The 23,495-nt window shown below is 40.1% G+C and overlaps 1 protein-coding gene across 1 annotated transcript in view; it reads left to right on the top strand.

The window, feature by feature from the left end:
- Positions 1-23,495, top strand: part of TENM1 (teneurin transmembrane protein 1) — a 616,814-nt gene that overhangs the window by 157,925 nt on the left and 435,394 nt on the right. Inside the window, exon 4 of the mRNA XM_066581697.1 lies at positions 11,173-11,214. Within this exon, the coding sequence (XP_066437794.1) occupies positions 11,173-11,214 (42 nt within the window). The remainder of the gene's footprint in view (positions 1-11,172; positions 11,215-23,495) is intronic.

Raw genomic sequence — 23,495 nt, 5'->3', positions numbered from 1 at the left:
GTTGGGTCACCTTCACTGATACATCTATATGATTTTCTCGAAGCTGGAAGGAAGTCAATGTAAAACAAAAATAAAATTACTTACACTACAATTGAGTTATCATTGCACTTGAAAGTTAGAGCTGGTAAAGCAGATGTAGATTAAAGCCTTCTTTCAGCCACAAGAATTCATTTCTCTTTGGGTTTACATTACAAAATTAAAATGCCTATTCAGATCGTCTTCACTTAGGCTCATGAAGGACAGATGGGATACAATTTCTGGAGCACCCCTTGAAAGTGAATTGATATTGTTCCCTATTCATATTTTGAAATCTTTAAAGGGAAGGTTTAGATTGATATTTGAAAATGTTATTTATGAATAAACTATAATGTACTTGATGAAAGATATGAGGAAAAAAGAGGTAGAGGAGTATTTACTCGAGAGTTCCAAAATCTATAAACCGATGTTTGGGTTTGGGGATTTAATTTTATTTTCTCCTCCCTTAGGGCTCAGTCATACGGGCGCATCGGCACCCGTACACCGGTGCCGATGCACCCGTGTGACTGACAGTTAGAAGACGGCCGTACCTGAAGACGGCCGTCTCTCTCCAGCGCTGATCATAGAACACAAGACCAGTCACATGTTCTTCCTCCCGGCGCTGCAGAGAGATGGCCGTCTTCAGGTACGTCCGTCTGCTGGGGTCAGTCACACGGGCGCATCGGCACCGGTGTGACTGAAGCCTTATTCTATATATGGGAGTGAGATTGGTCCATTCTTGACGAGTCTGAGAGCGTGCAGATGGTCCATGAAAGTCACACCTTCAAAGGAGGACGTGCAAGTACATGGAATAAATGTAGGAAAATAGTGGTTGTAGGCACGAGACGTATTTCTAAGCTTGACTCCTCTGTTTTTATTAAGTATTAATCCAACATACAATAGATAGTAACTTAGTAATATAGTATGTTAGGCTGAATAAAGACAATGTCCATCTAGTTCAGCCTGTTTCCACCTCCTTGTTGATCTAGAGGAAGGCAAAAAAAAACAAGAAGCAGAAGCCAATTAGCCCCATCGGGGGGAAAATTTCTTCCCGACTCCATAATGACAGTCAGAATAATCCTTGGATTGACCTCTGATAGTTCCTACCTGGCTGTAAGACCCGGATTAACAACCCACTGGTTACCTAATGTCTATATCCTGTATTAGCATAGCGTTCTAGAAAGACATCTATAGACGTGTTTCGGACCCGTTGCATCCCTTCCTCAGTATTTTAGCTCGGCACACACAGACAGCATTGGTGTGTTCTTTTCACAGAGGAGTGGAGCCACTGGCTGTGTGTCCCAGCTAAAATATTGAAGAAGGGGCACAACGGCCCCAATGTGTCTATTGTATGCTGGATTAATACCTTATAAAAACAGAGGAGTTGAGCTTAGATATAGGGTTCATGCCTCTTTAAGAAAAGGAATTGTGCTTTCAACCACTTTTTTTTCCTACATTTATTCCACATAATGTACTTGGACCTTTAAAAGATGTATTCATTTTTTTTAGCATCTTGATTTGTTTGACATTACACTGGCTACTCAGAAAAATACCGAATTAGACCCCAGTGAGCAAGTGGGTAAAATTGGACCCCAGTGAGTATTGTTTTTCAATTGTGCATGCCACGTGAAATTGTTTTCTCTTAAACTGAGGTAGAGACTTTTTACTGCCTCCCCTCATTTTAGGCTATAATCTAATTAGTCTTACCTTTCACCCTGCTTCTGAGATGGTTCTTTGAGACTACCAATTTCTATGTGACACCCTAGAGAGGATGCAGCTGCAGGATCAATCACCTGAGAGTATAGTCTAGGTGCCTCAAAGTCAAAGTGTAGCTTCAAGTGACAGAACCTGTCACTTGAATAAGAGACTGTTTGTATGCAGGATCCACTAGTTAAAAGGGGTTTCTCAGCAGAGACAATCACTTTTAAAATATGGCACTCAGGACCCCCTTCTATTTGCAACACTGCATTCCCTATGGTGTGTGCACATGTCTGTGCTTTACAGGCGTGTGCCTACAAAGATAAGACATGCATGCATCATTGGGAATGCACGCATTGTTTTCAATGGAGCCGTGGCTGCTGCCAGTGGCTCCATTGAAAACAATGGTCTGCGGCCCCTTGCATTCTTTTTCAGGGAAGGGCTTTACATATAAGCCCTTCCCTGAAAAAGAAAGATTTTTGTGTAAAAAATATATATATACTTACCTCTCCGCATGCGGCAGATGTGTCCTTCATCCTCACTAGTTAAAAGAATTCCCTGCTGCTACATCTGCCACATCTGTGGCAGATGCAGCAGAGGAATTCTTCAATTCTCTACCACAGCTGTCACAAATGTCAGCTGCAGTAGAGGATTGTGCTGCCGGCAACCCCTTTAATTGATTTCAGGGAAGAGCTTCAAATATAAGCCCTTCCCTGAAAATCCAGTAAAAGTGCTTTAAAAAAACAAAAAAAATAGATACCTCCCTTTAGCTGCCGGGGCTCAGCCGCATCTTCTCCTGCTGTCCCCTGCACTATGGTGCTGATCTATCAGCAGCCGGGGATTTAAAATCCCCACCTGCTGAAAGAGCTGAATGTGATTGGCTGAGCCCATCATTCATTCGGTGATATTTTTTATTGTTTTTACATTAAAATTTTTCTTTTTCAGGGAAGGGCTTATATGTAAAGCCCTTCCCTGAAAAAGAATGCAGGGGTGTCGGCAGACCATTGTTTTCAATGGGGCCGCCTGCACAACCTTTTTAATCACTGAAATTAGTACAATAGCAAATAAACCCAATTAAGTTGGACTAAGGAGGCTAAATAGATAATTAAGACACATTATAAAAGTAGTATCTGTTCCTTATAGTTTATAGTTATTGGCTGCAACTTGTGTAAATGCAAACTTTCACTTTAAAATGCATTTTAAAAATCACTTTTAATGGAAAAGTAAAAACATTACAAAAGTGTTATTTATCTTTCCTTTAATATCACAATTGTTCTTCTACATTGTATACTGTCAAAAAGCTGTATTTAAAGAAAATATTGCTGGGGTAAGGTCTAGTCACAACAGAATCACACATGGTTAGTCAGATGGGATATGTCAAAAATTACTGACAGGAAATTGCTTGGGATACGCTCATCAAAGTCAGAACATTCAATGTTTCCAATTCTGCCCCTAAAATAAGGAAGAGGGTTCCTTGACAGAGCCAAACATTATGACATGTACTTTTAAAATGTTGGCAACAATGTCATTTGACAGCCTATTGATGGCTACTAATGAAGAGCTGTGGAAATTAATAAAACTTGAATTTCTCACCAAAATATAATGTCATTGACTGTTCTGTTATAGAAAGAATGTTCTCCCTTCCTTTATTCCACTAATAAGTCCATAAATGTTCATGATTTTTTCTTAGGAAATCTGCAGAAACTATAAAAACAATTTTAATACAGGAATAGTCATATTCTAACGTGATATGTCTAGTAGTACTCTCTTGTAGCCAAGAGAAGTGTTAGGCTGCATTCCCACTAACGTATATTGGCTCGGTTTTCACGCCGAGCCGATATACGTCGTCCTCATCTGCAGGGGGTGGAGGATGGAAGAGCCAGGAGCAGGAACTGAGCTCCCGCCCCCTCTCTGCCTCCTCTTCACCCCTCTGCACTATTTGCAATGGGGAGAGGCGGGACAAGGGTGGGCCTAATTCTCGGAACTTAGCCCCGTCCCGCCTTCTTTCATTGCAAATAGTGCAGAGGGGCCGAGAGGAGGCAGAGAGGGGGCAGGAGCTCAGTTCCTGCTCCTGGCTCTTCCATCCCCCCCCCCCCTGAACATGAGGACGACGTATATCGGCTCGGTGTGAAAACCGAGCCGATATACGTTCGTGGGAATGCAGCCTTACTTGTATGTCTCTTCTTGTTCCAGTTTGTAATTCATACTGTTTGATTGGATATTCCAAATTCTTCTGATTTTGTCTTATGTACCCATCTTCAGACAGTGAACCTACAACCAATGAGGTCATGAGAAAAAGTTCAGTGGCGGCATATGGATAAGCAGGTCATATTGGTGTTGTTAACTTGCCCACTTAATTTGATTTCATTTTACAAAGGAGGTTAACCCATCAAAAACTGCTCTTTGGGCATTGACCTCAACTTTAGTACTGTGAGTGAAATTTAGGTTGGTTCATAGAAATTGGTTCATACTGCCGATCCCTTTAAGACATTCAGGGAGGTCATCATGCCCCGTTCATGAACCATGAAATATTTAGTAATCTTGTACTTTCCCAGAATGTTGGAGACATGTATCAGGAGGTGCCAAGAAATGTTGAGTGTGTATGGATTATCCTTTAATTGTTCTGTTTACATGACATCTGCAAATTCCAAAGTGTTTATGCCCAAATGATATCTTAGCTTGGAAAAATCATCTTGTAGCCAAAAATGTATCTAACCATATATCTTGCATATGTAGTATTTCTAGCAACACTATACACCCACTGAATGCACAAGAACATAGTCATGATATAATGGTTGCATGTATGTGCCAAGCAATTAAAGGAGCTTCGGCTTTCTATTCAGTTAAAGTTACAGTATAAACACACCAGGTAACAGATCCATCAGACAGCGCTTTTACATTCTCTTTTTGCCTAACTTACCTTGTAAACATCACTATGTACATCCATTTATCCACTCCACCTTACCACTACTCTGTGGGTGGTATTGGGTATGGAATGCCTGCTCTATTCCCAATGCCCTTGTCACCTCTTGACATACTTCAGAAGTAAAGTGTATACCTCTGTCACTCTCAACCACCTCTGGCACTCCATACTTATACACACTAGTACATATTCATAGGTTTCACTCATAGGAAGCTGGATGAAAGTATCAGTTTTTGGCAATTTGCTATTCCGCAATATGGTATCAGTATTCTTCACAGCAGCCTTCCCAAATGTGATTGTCCCCGAATCAACAATTGTTGGCTTATACTTTGGCATCCTGTTGAGTTTGGTAAGAATCCGTAAGAGTCCCGTCTTCAGATATCTAGCAAAAATCCCCACCGGCTGGTAGCTCTGATTGTGATTGGCTGAAGTGCTCAGCCAATCACAATCAAAGCTACCAGCTGACGGGGATTTTAAATCCACGGCTGCTGATAGCTCAGAACTACAGAGTCGGGGACAGCGCCAGAAGTCGTGACAGCGCCAAAAGCCTGTTAAATAGTGTCCAAAAGCAAATGTTTGACAGCTGTGGTTGAGAATTGAAGAATTCCCTTTTGTTGCATCTGCCACATCTGTGGCAGATGTAGCAGCAGGAAATTCTTTTAACTAGCGGAGGTGAAGGAAACATCTGCCGCATGCGGCAGATGTGTTCTTCATGCCCGCATGGGTCACGGCAGTGGCTGAAAGGTAAGTTGGTTTTTTTTGCACTAAAAAGTTTCTTTTTCAGGGAAGGGCTTATATGTAAAGCCCTTCCCTGAAAAATAATGCAGGGAGCTGGTAGAGCATTGTTTTCAATGCAGCGGCTCCATTGACAACAAGCACGCAGCTGTGTTCACGTGTGTTTTTGCTCGTACTTAGGTGCAGACGTATGTACGCACCTAAGTATGCACAAAAACACGCTCATGTGAGCGCACCCTAAATCAGGTAAAATCAATAATTAGAGTCACAAGTGACTTAGCCGTTAACCAAAAACTCAGACAAGATATCTGAATCCAGTTAAAGGTAATGGGGTTCTGAATCTCAGCCACCCAACACCGTAATTTTATTAAAAGGAAGGAAAGGCGTAACCATCATATAGATATGGGATGGATTATACAAATGTCACAAACTGTTTCGCATTTCTTTTTTTTAATTCACGCTTGCCTTACCCAGTGCTTCACTACGGCTCTACAGTTTTCGCTACTGATAGAGTGTAGATACATATAACTGGGCTGTGGGATAGCCGCCCACTGACACTTGCGAGACAAAAGTCATTTACATAGCTAGATATCTGAAGACAGGACTGGCTCTTCCTGACGGATTGCAATGGGGTGATTCTTACCAAACTCAACAGGATGTCAAAGTATAAGCCAAGCATTGTTGATTTGGGGAGAATCACATTTGGGAAGGCTGCTGTGAAGAATACTGAGACCATATTGCCAAAAACTGGCAGTTTTGATCTTAGTGCCTGGCACCAATTTTCAGCGACTGCAGAATAGTTTCATCCAGCTTCCTAAGAGCGAAACCTATGAATATGTCCTAGTGTGTATCAGTATGGAGTGCCAGAGGTGATTGACAGTGACAGAGGTATACACTTTACTTCTGAAGTATATCAAGAGGTGACAAAGGCCTTGGGAATAGAGCAGGCATTCCATACTCCATACCACCCACAGAGTAGTGGTAAGGTGGAGTGGATAAATGGATGGATCTGTTACCTTTAGGTATATGAGTATGAAATATGATGGATTATGACTACATTTAATTTTCTGCTGTGAATAGTTTGTTATTTGTGTGTTTGCACTGCGATTGTGGGTACATAGCTGATAGTCTGTTGGCTCTGTGCCAAGTATGTAGCAAATATTTCATCATGCAATCTCCTCTTTAACTGTCTTTAGTTATGTATGGTAATATGTGTTAATTTGATAATACACAGTGGTTATTCACTGTATAACCTTTTATGTTCATAACTGTATGTTTTTATTCTCTTACTACTCTAAAAGGAATTTTACTTGTGTGCTGATTGATGCTTGGATGTTACTTTCGCCTGTATAAGTATGAGTACAATGTTGCAATGTGAGCTTTGTTTGAATGCCTTGTGGTTTGTGTCTATATAAATCAGTAACGTAGGGCTTTTCACTCGCCATGTAATTTTAAACTTTTCATGAGGACGGTCTGTTACGGACTGGTGTGTTTATACTGTAACTTTAACTGAATAGAAAGCCGAAGCTCCTTTAATTGCTTGGCACATACATGCAACCATTATATCATGGCTATATTCTTGTGTTTTCAGTGGGTCTATAGTGTTGCTAGAAATACTACATATGCAAAATATATGGTTAGATACATTTTTGGCTACAAGATGATTTTCCCAAGCTAAGATATCATTTTTGGCATAAACACTTTGAAATTTGCAGATGTCATGTAAACAGAACAATTAAAGGAAAACCCACACAGTCAACATTTCTTGGCGCATCCTGATACCATTTCTGAGATAAATTGGCAAATAATTGTGTCTCCAACATTCTAGGAAAGTACAAGATTACTAAACGTTTCATGGTTCATGAACGGGGCGTGATAACCTCCCTAATTGTCCTAAAGGGATCATCAGAATGAACCAATTTCTATGAACCAAACTAAATTTCACTCATAGTTCCCTCCTTATTTATCTCAGAAATGGTATCAGGATGGCCAAGAAATGTTGAGTGTGTAGGGGTTATCCTTTAATTGTTCTGTTTACATGTGGGTTTAGCTTTAGAAACTGTAGATATCCATGCATTTGGCCTGTAGCAGTCATAGTTCCATCTTAAGAAAATTGATCCAGCCATACATTTCCCCTCTAGCTATGATATCGCATGACTATTCAAAAGAGTACCGATAAAGAGAACAAGCACTTCATGCGTAGACCTTTTTTCAGAATGATGTAACATGCTAGAAATATACTCATCTATTGTCGTTAGGTTATAACTACACAACCATAAATGTGCAAAAGGGAAATGAATGTACCAAACTGCTGTCAGTGGTGGTTTTTAATGGTTGGGATGGTCCCTTAAGGAGGCTTCATAGAACTCCATCCTTCCTATCATGCACGTGGCATGTCCATACCTGTTGCATTCTATCCAAATTTATAGACATCCATGTCTCACATGCACAGATCAGGTCCACCTTGGCATGAGCCATTCTTTGATCTCAGTACATTTTAAATGCCTTAATAATAATCCATAGACTTACTGCCTAGTCTGTTTTGGCAGGGAATGGCAACGGTGATACGCCTGTGGGTATCAGAAGAATGAATGATGGGATAGAGATTTTTTGTTGGCTACTGATATTTTCCCCGTGATGGTGTCACTTATCACTGCATAGACTTAAAAGGTTTACTCAGATATTTTCAACATGTCTATATACAGAATATTATTTCATAGAGATGAACTTACAACTCAGTGGTGTTTTACTGTTTTACTGTTGTCCAATTCAAAAGTGGTATTAAGCTAAATATTGTGATGGGCCTTTCTACCCATCTAAGAGTGGTGAACAGTGAAAATGCGATATAGATTTGTATGAATGTACTTTTTTGTGATAATTATCCAGTACTAGCAGTTAATGAAGCATGTAATTGTTATTATACTTTATAATGTCAATGTGATTGGTATTTGGCTTTTCTAAACAATACAAATGTCAGATTTATTAGTACTATGTGGACAAAACTTCCCAAATAAATTCTTAGGCACTCGAATCTACTGATTTCCTCCATTCTCCCCATGACACTAATCACTCTGGATGACCAGTGTTTCTCTGCATGACTGATCTTTGGTATTTTTCAGGCTCACATGGGGTGATGCAATCAGCTTGTCATTGTTGAAGCTTAACCTGAATGCTTGGCTTGGGGAGAGCCTGACCTTTATCTGATAGCCCAGTAGAATAGCTGCATAATTTCTAATATATTTCTAAACTGGAAAGGCTTACTCCAAAGCCTATCAACTTTGACATGTAAAATATGGCACCCAATGGGTAATGTAAAGTGTAACAAAACTTTGTTTATATCTTTACGTTCTACGTAACTAATAGAATAGTATGGTATTTTTTCTTTTGAAACATGATATGAATAGTTATAAAAAGCTCTAAAGCATCAGAGGTAACATCTCGTCACCTAGACATTGGCATCTAAGTAGTGAGGGGGTCATTTTTCAACCCTTGGAAATTGTCTTTGAGTTATGGATGCCCAGATCCAAAGAGAGATGCATCCACAGTTCTATCTTACCCATAACCAATTACACTGTGGTACGAAGACTTATAAGCTATTGTTTCTCTCTGTTATTAGCCGGAAGGCTGAAGCATATTATATATTGTTCTGTTTATTATATATGTATTAGACATGAGCGAGTATACTCGCTAAGGCACATTACTTGAGCGAGTAGTGCCTTAGCCGAGTATCTCCCCACTCATCTCTAAAGATTTGGGGGGCGGGGAGCGGCGGGGGAGAGCGGGGAGGAATGGAGGGGAGATCTCTCTCTCCCTCTCTCCCCCCGCTCGCCCCTGCTCCCCGCCGCAACTTACCTGTCATTGGCGCCGGCCCCCGAATCTTTAGAGATGAGCGGGGAGATACTCGGCTAAGGCACTACTCGCTCGAGTAATGTGCCTTACCGAGTATACTCGCTCATCTCTGATATGTATCTATCAAATGAAATATAACCTATTGCATACTAGTTTAAGCCTTTTTAACTTCCCTTCCTCTTTGTATAAATTGTAGTTGACTGTACATACAGTCTGCTGAGCTATGTATCTAATCCTTTTCTATGTAATGCCCTCTCCCATATTGTAGCTGATGAACTCTGTGTAATTGGATACCAGAAGGACTGTAGCTGCAAATCCCCAAACTAACACTTTCGACCTCCCTCTTTTCTTACTAAGTAAAAGTAAAATATACTTCCTGCTTTCTTTGTTGTATGTTAAAGATAACATGAACCAATAAGTGTTAGCTTTTAATAAGCCAAACCTACTTACAATATAAACTGATGTATGTGATGTAATAGCTACTCAGAGATTTGTGATCATAGAGTCCCTCTGAGTGAAGGTTCAACATAGAAATAAATTCATTTCCTACGTGCCCGGGTATCGCATCATACATCAAGACCAACATAATACACAAAGAAAGCAAAACTATTTTAATCTAAACTACTTGTACAATATTTATGACAATTCTGCACTCACCCTATATTTTACTACATTAGATGACCTGAGTAATGCACCCTTCAGAGTACAATGTAGAAGCAATGTTGCCTACAGAAAAAAAAAATATTCCATTAAATAAAGATATAACTATCTATATGCACATTCTGCTACAACTTCAAATTCATATTATATTAACAATCAACTAAATTAAAATAATTGCTATTTAGGGGCCATAATATGGACTTAAGGTTCTATAACATCTTGGTTTTAATAGTGTACACATCCAAAATAATATTTAGGGCACTGGCGTAACTATAGGATATGCAGGGGATGCAATTGCACCCGGGCCCAGGAGCCTTAGGGGGCCCATAAGGCCTCTCTTCTCCATATAGGGAGCCCAGTACTATGAGTAAAGCATTATAGTTGTTGGCCCTGTTACAGGTTTTGAATTGATGCCAACCTCTGCGTTAAGGGGTTAAAAGAAGTTTGGGGCCCCAAGATAAACTTTTGCACCCAGGCCCATGAGCCTTTAGCTACGCCCCTAATTTAGGGGAAGCACTATGGAAAAAAAACAGGTACAAGACATCAAAAGTACACTTTGTGAAGCCCTGGTCATTTTGAATATGTGTTTAACACCTTTGTATACTTGGCCTGTACATAGTTGTACCACTAAGTGTCTTTTTAGGTCATTTGTTGACTTTTCTATGGGAAAGAGGTCTGAGCTCTGTCTGGAGTATTAAAAAGTGACTTGGGTCATTTGGATGTTTTGGGTTATTAACATTTTTAAAGGTGAATTTCTCTACATCTTAATCTTCAAACTGGCAGAGAGCAGCAGATTTTGTGCCAAAATATCTTGTTATTTGAAGCTACTCATTATCCTGTCTACTAAGACTACAAGACGAAGAGATGCATTGACACTGTAGGTATGGAGTTGCTTGGCCGATAAGCCGTGTTGTCCTTGTGCCAAGCATTTCTTTCAGGATTAGACCAGTGAAGTCTTACTTCACCTCTTTAGAGAGCAAGATATTTTCTCGCATGAGTAGTATTTTTTTTAAAAGATTTTTGCCAATTTTTTTCTTAAAATGTGGAAATTTTTATTTTTGGTGAAAATATCTTTGGCTGTAATGGGAGCACAATTAAATGTTAATCTTATTTGTAACAGTTATCCAAATCCATGTATGTTATCTTGTTTTTTCCGTTTTTGTTCTGTTTTCTAATTAAACCTCTGGACAGCTGAAGTTATACGTGTACGAATACAAGCTTTTGCTATTTTGCTTAGTTTTACCCAAGTACGACAGCAAAGGAATGAATGACATCTATTGATTATCTTACAGACTGGACTAGACTATTAGACTGTGGGACCTGTTCACCAAAAAGTAAGCTTTGCTTTCCACTTAAATCTTTACCCCTTGTATATAACATTCTTTAAAAGTCTAACACATTTGTAAACCCCTCATTACTAAATGGCATAGTGTGTCTTCATCATATCGTTAGAACGCATCATTTCATTGCTTGACTTTGTGTTGATAATAGTAAATAGTTTGTGTCGAAAGGGCAATAATTCTGAATAATATGCAGATTATATGGAAGCCTACAAGCAATTCTTTTTCTAGTGTGTTCTTGGTCATATTTCCACAAATACAATTGTGCACTAAATATATTGACTCGTTAAACATGGGTGATAATTAAATTAATTCAGAAATGCTCCTTTTAGGGCTTTTGTACGCACACTCTTTTTGAATTTTTTGTTTGTTTGCTTGTAAAAAATGCCATGACTTTCATGCATTTTTCAAGAGTTTTGTCATGCTTTTTAATCAATCACATTTGTAACATGCATTTTTCTGGCACTTTTCATATTCTGTAGAGAAGCCCATTGGAAAAATGGCCAAAAAAATGCCAAACTTAGTTGCATCTAAAAAGCCAATGCAATTGAAACAAAAAAAGAAAAAAAAACACCAAATGATCACATACAAATATGCTGGGCATTTTATAATTTTACTGTAGACATTCAGCTGGCATCTGGCTGCAGTGTTTGTGAACAAAAAGCATATGAAAAATACACCAGAAAAAAAATTACAAGAAATGTGCCATGAAAATAAAAGGGTTGTCTTAAATTTGAGGGAAAAATGTATACGTATACTTTTTGTATACTTAACCACTCCTAACTGGTCCTCTACAACCTGTGCTGGTATCACCAATCATATCTTGTGTCCCTCCATATATGTTAAAGGGGTTGTCCCGCGATAGCAAGTGGGGTTATGCACTTCTGTATGGCCATATTAATGCACTTTGTAATATACATCGTGCATTAAATATGAGTCATACAGAAGTTATTCACTTACCTGCTCTGTGGCTGGCATCCCAGTCGCCATGGTGCTGTCTAATTTCAGCGTCTAATCGCCCGATTAGACGCGGTGGCGCAGATGGGTCTTTTCCCTTCGGCTCGGTCCGGCAGCAGCGGCGTTCTGGCTCCGCCCCCTTGTACGCGTCATCGCGTAGCTCCGCCCTGTCACGTGTGCCGATTCCAGCCAATCAGGAGGCTGGAATCGGCACGCGTGATGGGGCGGAGCTACGCGATGATGCGTACAAGGGGGCGGAGCCAGAACACCGCTGCTGCCGGACCGAGCTGAAGGGAAAAGACCCATCTGCGCAAGCCCGTCTAATCGGGCGATTAGACGCTGAAATTAGACAGCACCATGGCGACGGGGACGCTAGCAACGGAACAGGTAAGTGAATAACTTCTGTATGACTCATAATTAATGCACGATGTATATTACAAAGTGCATTAATATGGCCATACAGAAGTGTATAACCCAACTTTTTGCCGCGGGACAACCCCTTTAACTTATTATCAGTAGTGGAAACATATCATTTGACTAAAGACGGCTTCACACAGGCGATAAAATCGTGCAAGATCTGTGAGTTAAGAGATAAACAGAATTTCACGCAAATATGAACCCCATTCTTTGGAATGGGGTCATATACATGAGTGATGTTTTCCCGCATGGCACTGTGATGCAATACTACACGGGAAACGAATCTCAGCATGTTCTATCTTGTGCATGCTCTCCCATCGCACCACCCATTGTTTTCAATGGGGACAGCAGTCACATCGCACCACGTGCCAAGTGCACGCAATGGGAATGTCACCTCAACAGCTAATGATTGGCCACCACAAATGAGTGACATGTCCTCATTGTGTACAAGGAACAGTTACATGACAGTAGTAAAGGAGGGCCAGAGAAGAACTGAGAAAATATCTTTATTGGAGAGTTTATTTTTACATTTTTGAGCCTAAAAAATCAATTCACAGAAACCCCCTTTAGGTATAATATGATAATAACCTGCAGAGAATACCAGCCTGTATGGCTCTTACAGGGCAAGATTGTACAGATTTAGATTACCCATATTTAGAGATGAGCGAGCCTACTCGGTAAGGCAGTTACTCCAGTGAGCATCGCTCTTCTTGAGTAACTGCTTAGTGATCTGAGCAGGCTCGGGTGGGCTGCGGGGGTGAGCAGGGGGGAGCGGGGGGAAGAGAGAGAGATCTCTAACTCTTCCTCCAGCTCCCCCCCCCCCCTCCCTGATCCCTGCAGCCCAACCGAGCCTGCTCGAATCACTAAGCACTTACTCGAGAAGAGCGATGCTCGCTGGAGCAACTGCCTTACCGAGTAGGCTCAATAGAAAGTAATATTTCCCAATCTAGTCATGTAATATGTTAACAAACTGAATAAAAACAATGAATGGCCTAGGAATGTCCGGTATATGCATAACACTCATGTATTTTGTAAGAAACTGAGATTTAGAGGTCATTTGAAATAATATACAATCTCATGATCAAGAAACCAATCTGGAAAATGGAAATGGTTATGTTACATATAACCACCATAATGTTTAAAATTATTGCCCTTCTCCTTCCTTTTGCCAACCAGTAACCCCATAATGCTATGTGATTTTCCATGATGCTAAATTATTATAGGGAATGCACAAAACTGATTTATAATCACAGATTATCCTCCTTTCATCGATCATTGCTTGGAACTCATTCATATTTTCTGTTTCGCAAAATCTGTGCATTGCTTGATGCGTTGTGTTTATACTTCCTCATTTCTTTTATGCATATTTATGCAAGGAGCAGCATTCAACACTGAAGTTATTGTTGTGTCTAAGAAGTAGTTGTATTAAAAAAAAATTCTGTCACTGAGCTTGGTCATAGAGAGTAGATAGGTGGAGCTCTGCAACATCCAACAGTACATACAAAGGGAAGAGTGTCCTGGTTGCCCATGTGACTAAAGCAGGCTCATCCACTCATCCATTATGTCTACGGACTAGTAAGGATTCCTTGATGTAGTCTCTATATTGAGTGTTTTCATACAGAAGGTGTTTGGGAATCAATAATTAGCTATTAGATATAAGTAATATATTATAGATAGAGATGAGCGAGTATATTTGCTAAGGAACATTACTCGAGCGAGTAGTGCCTTAGCCGAGTATCTCCCCGCTCGTCCCTAAAGATTCGGGGGCCGGCGGGGAGCGGCGGGGGGAGCGGGGGGGAACGGCAACTCACCTGTCACCCGTGACGGTCCCCGAATCTTTAGAGACGAGCGGGGAGATACTCGGCTAAGGCACTACTCGCTCGAGTAATGTGCCTTAGCGAGTATGCTCGCTCATCTCTAATTATAGAGGATATGAATGGTTAAGTTTAACCTTCAGAGACGGCCAATACACCATATTACTGACCTCGCTAATAAGCTTTAAACTTGTACATACATCTTTTAAAGGCGGTAGCCTGGCTAACTATTGACAGCCAGGATCCTACTCTATCTGCCCAGAAGAGGAGAAACCAACTGCAGCATGTAGGCAAATCACATGGGGAAGGCTCCTTCTGTCATCCATTGGCACCCCACTGTGTGATTTCAAGGTATCAATGGGTTCCTATGGTAGATGGTAACCTGACAAAGCACTCCATGTCTACTCCATAAAAAAAATCAGTAAAGTTTAATTTAACTAAACAAATCCAATTTAAAAAGTACGCATTTTTCCCCACAAAATACTCAATTTTTTTTTAAAAAAAGGTAATACATAATAGGCACTAGCGTGCTCGTAACAACCCACAGAATGAAAATATACTGTTATTTATCTCACATGGTGAAAAATGAAAAAATAATTTTAAAAAGTAATGCCAAAATTTCTATTTTTATTTTATTTTCGTCAAAAAAAAAATTCTGAAAAGCCCTCCAAAAGTAATTTGTACCAATAAATGATAACAATAAAACTAAAACTCTTCCTGCAAAAAACAACACCTCACACAGCTTAGTTGCCGGAAAAATAAAAATGTTATGTGTCTTAGAATGCGGTAATGCAGATTTAATTGTTTTTCTTTTAAAAATATGTTTTTAATAGGCTATGGGCTCAGTCAGACAGGCGCTTTTTGCTGCGCGTGTTTTTTGCGTTTGCGATCTGCATCTATTAGAACCAATGCTTTTCAATGGAAGTGGTCACATGTCCGAGTTTTACCTGCGCAAAAAATTTGCATCGGTGAAAAATAGGACAGAGAATTGCAAAACGCAACTAACAGCGGCATCAGGATTCTTTGGATGTGAACAGCTGTCACATCCAGGGGTTTCACCTTGTAGCCAACAGGGTCGGCGGCAGCAGCGCCAACCTCATTGACAACATATAGAGAAGATCGCAATCCTCTGCTAGCTGTAACAGCTGTGGCAGAGGATTTCTTCATCTCTGCGGGGATTCCCCTCATCACTGAACACTGTGATAGCATTGTTACAGTGTTCATTGACAAGGAACAAGGAGACTCCCTGCTTGGATGAAGAATTCCCCTGCCACAGCTGTCACCAGCTGTGGCAGAGGATCACAGTGCTATCCCATTGAATTCAATGGAGCCTGCCAATGAATGGTTGAGCGCTGCCTATGATTGGCTGAGCACAGGAACCAATCACAGGCAGTGTTCAGCTGTCATTCAATCGCTGAGTGCTGCCTCTGATTGGTCACAGCGCTCAGCCAATCAAAGGCAGAGTTTCTTCTTCTGGTGGGGATTTTTAAACCCCTTGCCAGTAGAAAATGCTTTAGTACACTGTCAGCTTCACAGAAAGAAGACACACCAGACCCCAGACAGCGCTGCTAGGTGATGTTGTGTTTGTTTTTCTTTCACCTAGGGCTTATTTTCAGGGAAGGGCTTGTATTTCAAACCCTTCCCTGAAAATCACTGCGGGGGTTGCCAGCATCTCACTACTTTCAATGGAGCCGGCTGTAGCGTCGTCTCCATTGAATTCAATGGGATAGCATTGCGATCCTCTGCCACAGCTGGTGACAGCTGTGGCAGGCGATTTCTTCATCTCCACGGGAAATCTCCTTGTCACTGAACACTGTGACAATGCTGGCACAGTGTTCAGTGATGAAGAAATCTACATAAATTTATCACAGTTATCATGACAATCCAGATGAGACAGTTTTCACATTATATTTACTGAATGGTGAGAGCTGTAAAAACAAAACCCCAAAATAATGGTGGAATTTCTGGACTTTTTCTCATCAACCGCCAAAAAAAAAAATTATACAAATTATACAACATATTATATGTGCCCCAGAATGGTGCCATTAAAAAATATAACTCGTCCCCAAAAAAGACAAGCCCTTATATGACTATGCCAATGAGTTATCGCTATTGCAACGCAACAATGAAAATTGCTTGGTCCTTAAGACACAAAAGGGGTTAATAAATTGGTAAATCATTTCCTCCATTCACTATATAAATGTCATGAGAATTAAAAACACTTCTGCTAATGTGCAAAACCAGGTGATCTCCAATACTTTTATCTTATTATAAGTGAAATGAATCAACCTTAGTAGAGAGAAAGGTTTCTTTACTGTTGTGACTGTGGCTGCGGCAAGTACTACAAAGTAAATTGAAATCCCCATAATATCCTCTGCTCTACTGCATCAATGTCTTAAGCAATTTTCCTCAGGTTTCCTGGGAGAGTTGGCAGATATGAACTAAACATCCTCTATCTTACAGATTATGCTGGATATGTGTACTAGTCATTTTTATGCATTTCTTTTTAGTTTTTTGCATATAGTTTTCAATTCGCCCGGTAAGGATTGAGTGCACACATCATCTTAGTACTATTTATGGAATAGGCATTTTTATGTATACATCAGGCAGGTAAACTTATTGTGGCAAGAGTTTCTGTATTACGTCTCAAGAAGATATTATAGTATTGACATGTCTATCCTTTAAGAAGCATTTCTGTTTGCCATATTGTTAAGAATGCATCATGAAGAAGTGGTTCTATGAAGGATCGTAAGGATCATGGTATATTTTCTGACTCGCAGTACACCATCTCAGCTTACTATAGAAACACATTAGGGTTATATTCAAACTATGTTTAGTGTCCATACCTTATGTTTATGTCAAGAGAATTTCCTGATGCATATGCCAGACTTATCCATAGTCTACAATGGGCCAGCTGACTGTGCTGCCGGTATGTGTTGGTATGCCCTTTTTCCTTTCAACTGTAAATCTAATGTAAGGGAATTGTGCAAAAAAAGTAAATTGTGTTGTATACGTTTATTTAATATGGGAGTCAATAGCAGACATATACAATTATAGGGAATACATGTATGGCATAAATATCGGGAAAGTTTCTTGGTGTATAGGAAATGTGGTGTATCCTAGCCTAACATGTAGGATAGATAGATAGATATTAGATAGATAGATATTAGATAGATAGATATTAGATAGATAGATAGATAGATAGATATTAGATAGATAGTAGAGATGAGCGAGCACCCAAATGCTCGGGTCAGCGTTATTCTATTCGAGCTTTTCATAAAATTCGAGAGCTCTACTCAAGTAACGAACCCCATTGACTACAATGGGTGACTCGAGCATTTTTGTATGTGGGACGCTGGGTCCCGAGCTTTTTTTCCCCTTGGTTCTCGCTCTCTCTCTGTCTGTCTGTCTGTCTCTCTCTCCTTCCTACCAAATTAAAAATTTGCCAATGACGCACTCTGCGTCGAGGCGGGGAGGGGCCAAAACAGGCACATCACAGCAGGGAGGAACCAAAAGCTGGGGTGGGGGTCGAACATGATTTGATACTCGTTCGAGTAACGAGCACCATCGAGTACGCTAATACTCGAACGAGCATCAAGCTCGGCAGAATATGTTCGCTTAACTCTAATAGATATTAGATAGATAGATATTAGATAGATAGATATTAGATAGATATTAGATTGATAGATATTAGATAGATGATAGATAGATAGATAGATAGATAGATAGATATGAGATAGATATGGGATAGATAGATATGAGATAGATAGATGTCAAGAGTTACAATTAAAGGGTTTAGAGATATTGCCCAAGGTAAAGACAAGCAAACAGCACCACTCACCCATGGGCGGCCAGATATTGCCTTGCAGTTCCTTTAACTTGATTAGGACAGCACTGCAATACCTAACACAACTTCTGGGCTATTTTTAAAGTTTAGGCAGCTCCTTTAAATTTCCCAGAATGTTCACAGAATAATCCAGTGGATTATGCTGGATTATAGTCCAGTGGATTGTAATTTGCTATAATTCAATGCAGTAGATTGTAGTTGGCCCCTTGCATCTTTATAGAAACACAGGTTTGTTTATGATTTATTTCATTCTTTAAAAGAAAATCATCATCTTCATTTAATTTTATTAAAAAAAAACTCCATGGTTTTTGTACCAGTTTTTAATGCATGTTTTGAGCCACAGGCAGAAGTGAATCTAGCAGGAAGGAGAAATCTAAGTCCTTCCTTTATATTTCCCATTCCTTTTCAATCCACTCCTGACTTTGGTTCAAAAAAACGACATCAAAAACTGCAGTAACAAAAAAAAGGTTTCTGTGTGAAAGCAATGTGATTTGCACAGGTTTTCGATTTGCTGATTGATTGATCTATCCATATTATATTTGGCCTTATTCAGCCTATCATACTGGATACGTCTCAAATGCAGTAGTTATAAATGACAAATGATTGGAAAAACAATTCAAATTGTATTGGCACAAGACAGAAACCATGTGTCCTAAGTGTAGATTAGAAATGTCTGAAATGCTTTGTAATATGGTAACATAGTATATAAAGCCGAAAAACAATATACGTCGAGCCTATCACCCCCCAATGTTGATCCAAAGATAGGCAAAGAAAACTCAATCAAGTAGAAGCCAATTTTCTCCATTTATTGTTAAATAGTGGACATTAAAAAAATCTAAATACACCCAGCAATTACACTTAAGTATAAAAGCCCATGCACACAGGTACTTCTACAAATAGTTTCACTATATTAAAAAATCATCATCTTTGTTTGGTTTTATTTTGTACTTAAAATGAACTTGATCCAAAATGTAAAAAAAAGAGACATTTTGGTGAATACATAGAGTTTTGGCAACATCAATATGGGGAATATCAGTTAGAACTAGAGATGAGCGAGCATACTCGTCCGAGCTTGATGCTCGTTCGAGTATTAGGGTGCTCGAGATGCTCATTACTCGAGACGACCACCAAGCGGTACTCGTCTCGATTAAACGACCACTGACCATTGAATTCAATGGAGCCGGCAATACAGCCAGCTCCATTGAAAGCAATGGGCTGCCGGCGATTGCGGGATGAATTGTCGGGAAGGGCTTAAGTATACAAGCCCTTCCCTGCAATTCATCCAGAAATGTGTAAAAATAAAAAAAATATATACTCACCTTGTCCCGGCAGAACGATGTTAGCCCATTGAATTCAATGGAGCCGGCAATACAGCCGGCTCCATTGAAAGCAATGGGCTGCCGGCGATTGCAGGATGAATTGTCGGAAAGGGCTTAAATATATAAGCCCTTCCCTGCAATTCATCCAGAAATGTGTAAAAATAAAAAATATATATATACTCACCTGGTCCCGGCAGACGGAGTTCAGCGCGGCCGGCAGCAGTCCTCCTGAACTGCTCTGAACAGCTGTGAGTAGTATTCAGCAGCCGGGGATTTAAAGTCCCCGCCTGCTGAATGAGCTGCCTCTGATTGGTCACAGCCTGACCAATCAGAGGCAGATCTCACTCACACACCCATTCTTTTACAGCTGTGGCAGAGGAGAACGATCTTTATGCTGTCAGTGGGTGGGGGGGGGGTCTCACTCTTGCCACTATTGTGGCTTAATAGTGGGACCTGAGAACTTGAGATGCAGCCCAACATGTAGCCCCTCGACTGCCCTATCCGTTTCTGTGTCGTTCCCATCACTTTCTTGAATTTCCCAGGTTTTCACAAATGAAAACCTTAGCGAGCATCGGTGATATACAAAAATGCTCAAGTAGCCCATTGACTTCAATGGGGTTCGTTACTCGAAACGAACTCTCGAGCATCACTGAAAGTTCGACTCGAGTAACGAGCACCCGAGCATTTTGGTGCTCGCTCATCTCTAGTTAGAACCTGCTCATATGATGGATCTTGTTCTACTTTAAGTACTTCACTGAGTAGCTTCCAAAACCCTAACTTTTAATAGTACTTAGCTAAAATATAAGGACTCAAAGAACAACAGCAAAAATAATAATTTTGTAACCACCACCCGTATGAGGATTCAAACAAGGTTAAATCCCAGTATACTGTAGAGGACCATATAGTTTCATCAAGGCTGTGGACTTTGCTAGCTCCTCTTATTTTTTATTTTCATTTGTTTTGGCCTCGGTTCTATTGATCTCTACTCTGCTTTATTGGCTCCAGATAGGGAAAATTTGCTCAGCCTAGGGTATTCTAACTAGACCATTAGGAGATCTAGCTATTGATATTGTCCTTTATTATGTGTACTCATAGGATATTTTCAATGCTGTTTACATTGATTGTAATTTATTTATTACTATCTGATATACCTGGCTTCACCTGAGTTCATTTCATACAGGTGTTTACCTGTTGTTTGCACGGAAATTTTAAGTTGTGGTTACTTTAGAGGAACCGAGGAATAAAATATGTATACACATAGAGGAGCATTAGATTCTCCTCAGACTGCATGTACTGATGTCCCTCTGCAAAATTAGCCACCCTTCCTACTCTCCTCACTTAGGACCTAAAGAATGCTCATGCCAAATTTCACACTTGTGAGACATCGGGAAGTTACGTTATGTAGGGGTGCACTTACTTTTGCAATTAGCATTGAATAATTGAGTTATGACCCATTTACTTATCCTATTTAGGTATCTAAAGAATGCTCATGCCAAATTTCATGCTTGTACAACGCCAGGAAGCTACATTACATAAGGGTGCACTTCCTTTTGCAATTAGCATTGAAAAATCTAGTTGTGACCCCATTACATTTCTTATTGATGACCTAAAATGCTCGTGCCACATTTTACGCTTGTACGACATCGAGAAGTTACATTACATAGGGGTGCCAATACTTTTGCACTTAGCATTGAATAATCAAGTTGTAACCCCTTACTTTTTTTATTTAAGACCTAAAGAGTGGTCATGCCAAATTTCATGTTTGTACAGCAATGGGAAGTTAGAGAATTAGATTAGGTACATTTCATAGGGGTGCCAATACATTCGCACTTAAGTCAAATAATCAAGTTGTGACCCCTTTACTTTTCCTATTTAGGACCTAAAGAATGCTCCTACCAAATATCATGTTTGTATCACAGCGGGAAGTTAGAGAATTAGTGGCGAGTCAGTGAGTCAGTCAGTGAGGGTGTTCACCTTTAAATATGTAAATAATGCTAGCTATGTTCTAACAACATATTGGTTATTTCACAACAACTTTACGGCAGACTTCTGCTCTTGTTGCTTGGGTGAATTTACTTGTCATATGCCACATAATGCATACTGAACTAGTGTGGAGGCATCTAGTCATGCCCAATACTAAATACAAGAAATAGACCCTGCAAATAGACAGTTTATGGCTGTAAGAAAAGTTAAAACAATGGTAGTGTTTTCAAAAATGTCACATTAACAATTGACACTTTTTTGGCACTAGACCTACCATACCAGAACCTAATATATGACCCTTTGGGTGGTTTCACATGGCCGAGAAAATCGTGCGATTTTTGCCTTATGCGAGAGTCAGTAAAAAAGCAGATTGTGAATCCACTGATTTACAATGCTTTTCTTACCATTAGCGATGTTTTTATTCATGCGATGTTAAGTGAAAAAAAAATCACAGCATGCCCTATCTTTCTGCGTTTATCTCCCATGTTTCTCCATGGAGCCTCCTTTTCATCGCATCGCAACGCAACCAACATGCATTGCGATGCAATTTAAACATTAGCAAGTCCTATTGACTTTTGCGTTAAAAAAACGCATGATCTTCATGTTGTACACGGTCATATCCATTTCTCCATACACCTCAGTGCAACATATTTGCACTATGTACAAGGATTTTTTGCACGCGTATTGGCATTCATTACTGTGCTTTTTGCATGTTCATTTGCATGCAACAAACGAACACGCCCCATTTAATTGGCTATGTAGCCTAATGAGTTCCAGATGTGTTCTTTTTGCAACGGAAGTGCACAGTGCATTGTGCTTCACATTGTGAATGCACTTGCGCACCCCCATAGACTTCAGTGGGGATTGTTGCTGCACAAATGTGCATAAAAGTGGAACAGGTGAGAAATGCATGCGCAAAATCGGGAAGTAAGGATGAAACTAATGAAATCAATGAGTTCTATTCTCTGTGTATTGTGTGTGTATATTTTACATGCAAATAGACCCGCGTGCAGCCGGCCTCATGGTGATTGCAGACCAAGTATTTGTCCCAGTGAGGATATGTTACCATGTCTCATTTTTTACAAAAATTGTTGTGACTGCCTATTCTTTGGAAATGCGTTTGAAGAATTCCTTGCAGATGCAGAAACACCACTCAGATATATAAAAATGGATTTTTCAGGCATTTGTACAACACATCTACTGCCAAATAATTTGAGACACCTGTAGAAAACACAGGCAGTGCTAATTGCTTTGATTATTTTGTGAACCATTTAGTTTAGGGTCACACTCCTTGTAATGTGAGCAATTTTTTTTAAACATTATTCCCCCCTGGAAAATATAATACTTACATGGACATAAGAGCGTTAGAGCAGCAGTTTGTTTTCATGAGCTACTTGTAATTCTCCAATTGGAGACAAGAAGTCATAGAAAGCAGTTTTAAATGTTATTGAATGTTGTCTTCAACCATGTGGTCATTTACATAATAATACAAGAAACCCTTTTACCTGCTCATCTGTCTTCTTCCTCTGTCTTATTTCCATATATGTTTATCTTTGGTATGTTCCTACAATGCTAATACCTCTGTTCCTTCTGTGCCTACTTGGATAAGTTCCCAAGAGGAAGGTATTCCAACAAAAATATATCAACTCCTACATAACAGCCCATATTCCGTCTAAGGGCTTAGTCACACGGGCACATCGGCACCCGTACACTGGTGCCGATGCGCTCATGTGACTGAGCCCTTACTGCATGAAGAAGAAGGCAGCACTTCAGGACGGACGACTCCCCGCAGCGCCTGAAGAAAGAACACATGACTGGCAAAGGAGCCGGTCACATGTTCTTTCTTCCGGCGCTGCGGAGAATCGTCCGTACCTGCAGGTGCGGCCGTCTTCTTCGTGCCCGGATGCGCCCATATGACTAAGCTCTAAGAATGCAAAC

Source organism: Eleutherodactylus coqui, chromosome 10 (assembly GCF_035609145.1).
Source record: "Eleutherodactylus coqui strain aEleCoq1 chromosome 10, aEleCoq1.hap1, whole genome shotgun sequence".
NCBI classification, from domain to species: domain Eukaryota; kingdom Metazoa; phylum Chordata; class Amphibia; order Anura; family Eleutherodactylidae; genus Eleutherodactylus; species Eleutherodactylus coqui.
This window is presented reverse-complemented; position numbering and strand designations above follow the sequence as displayed.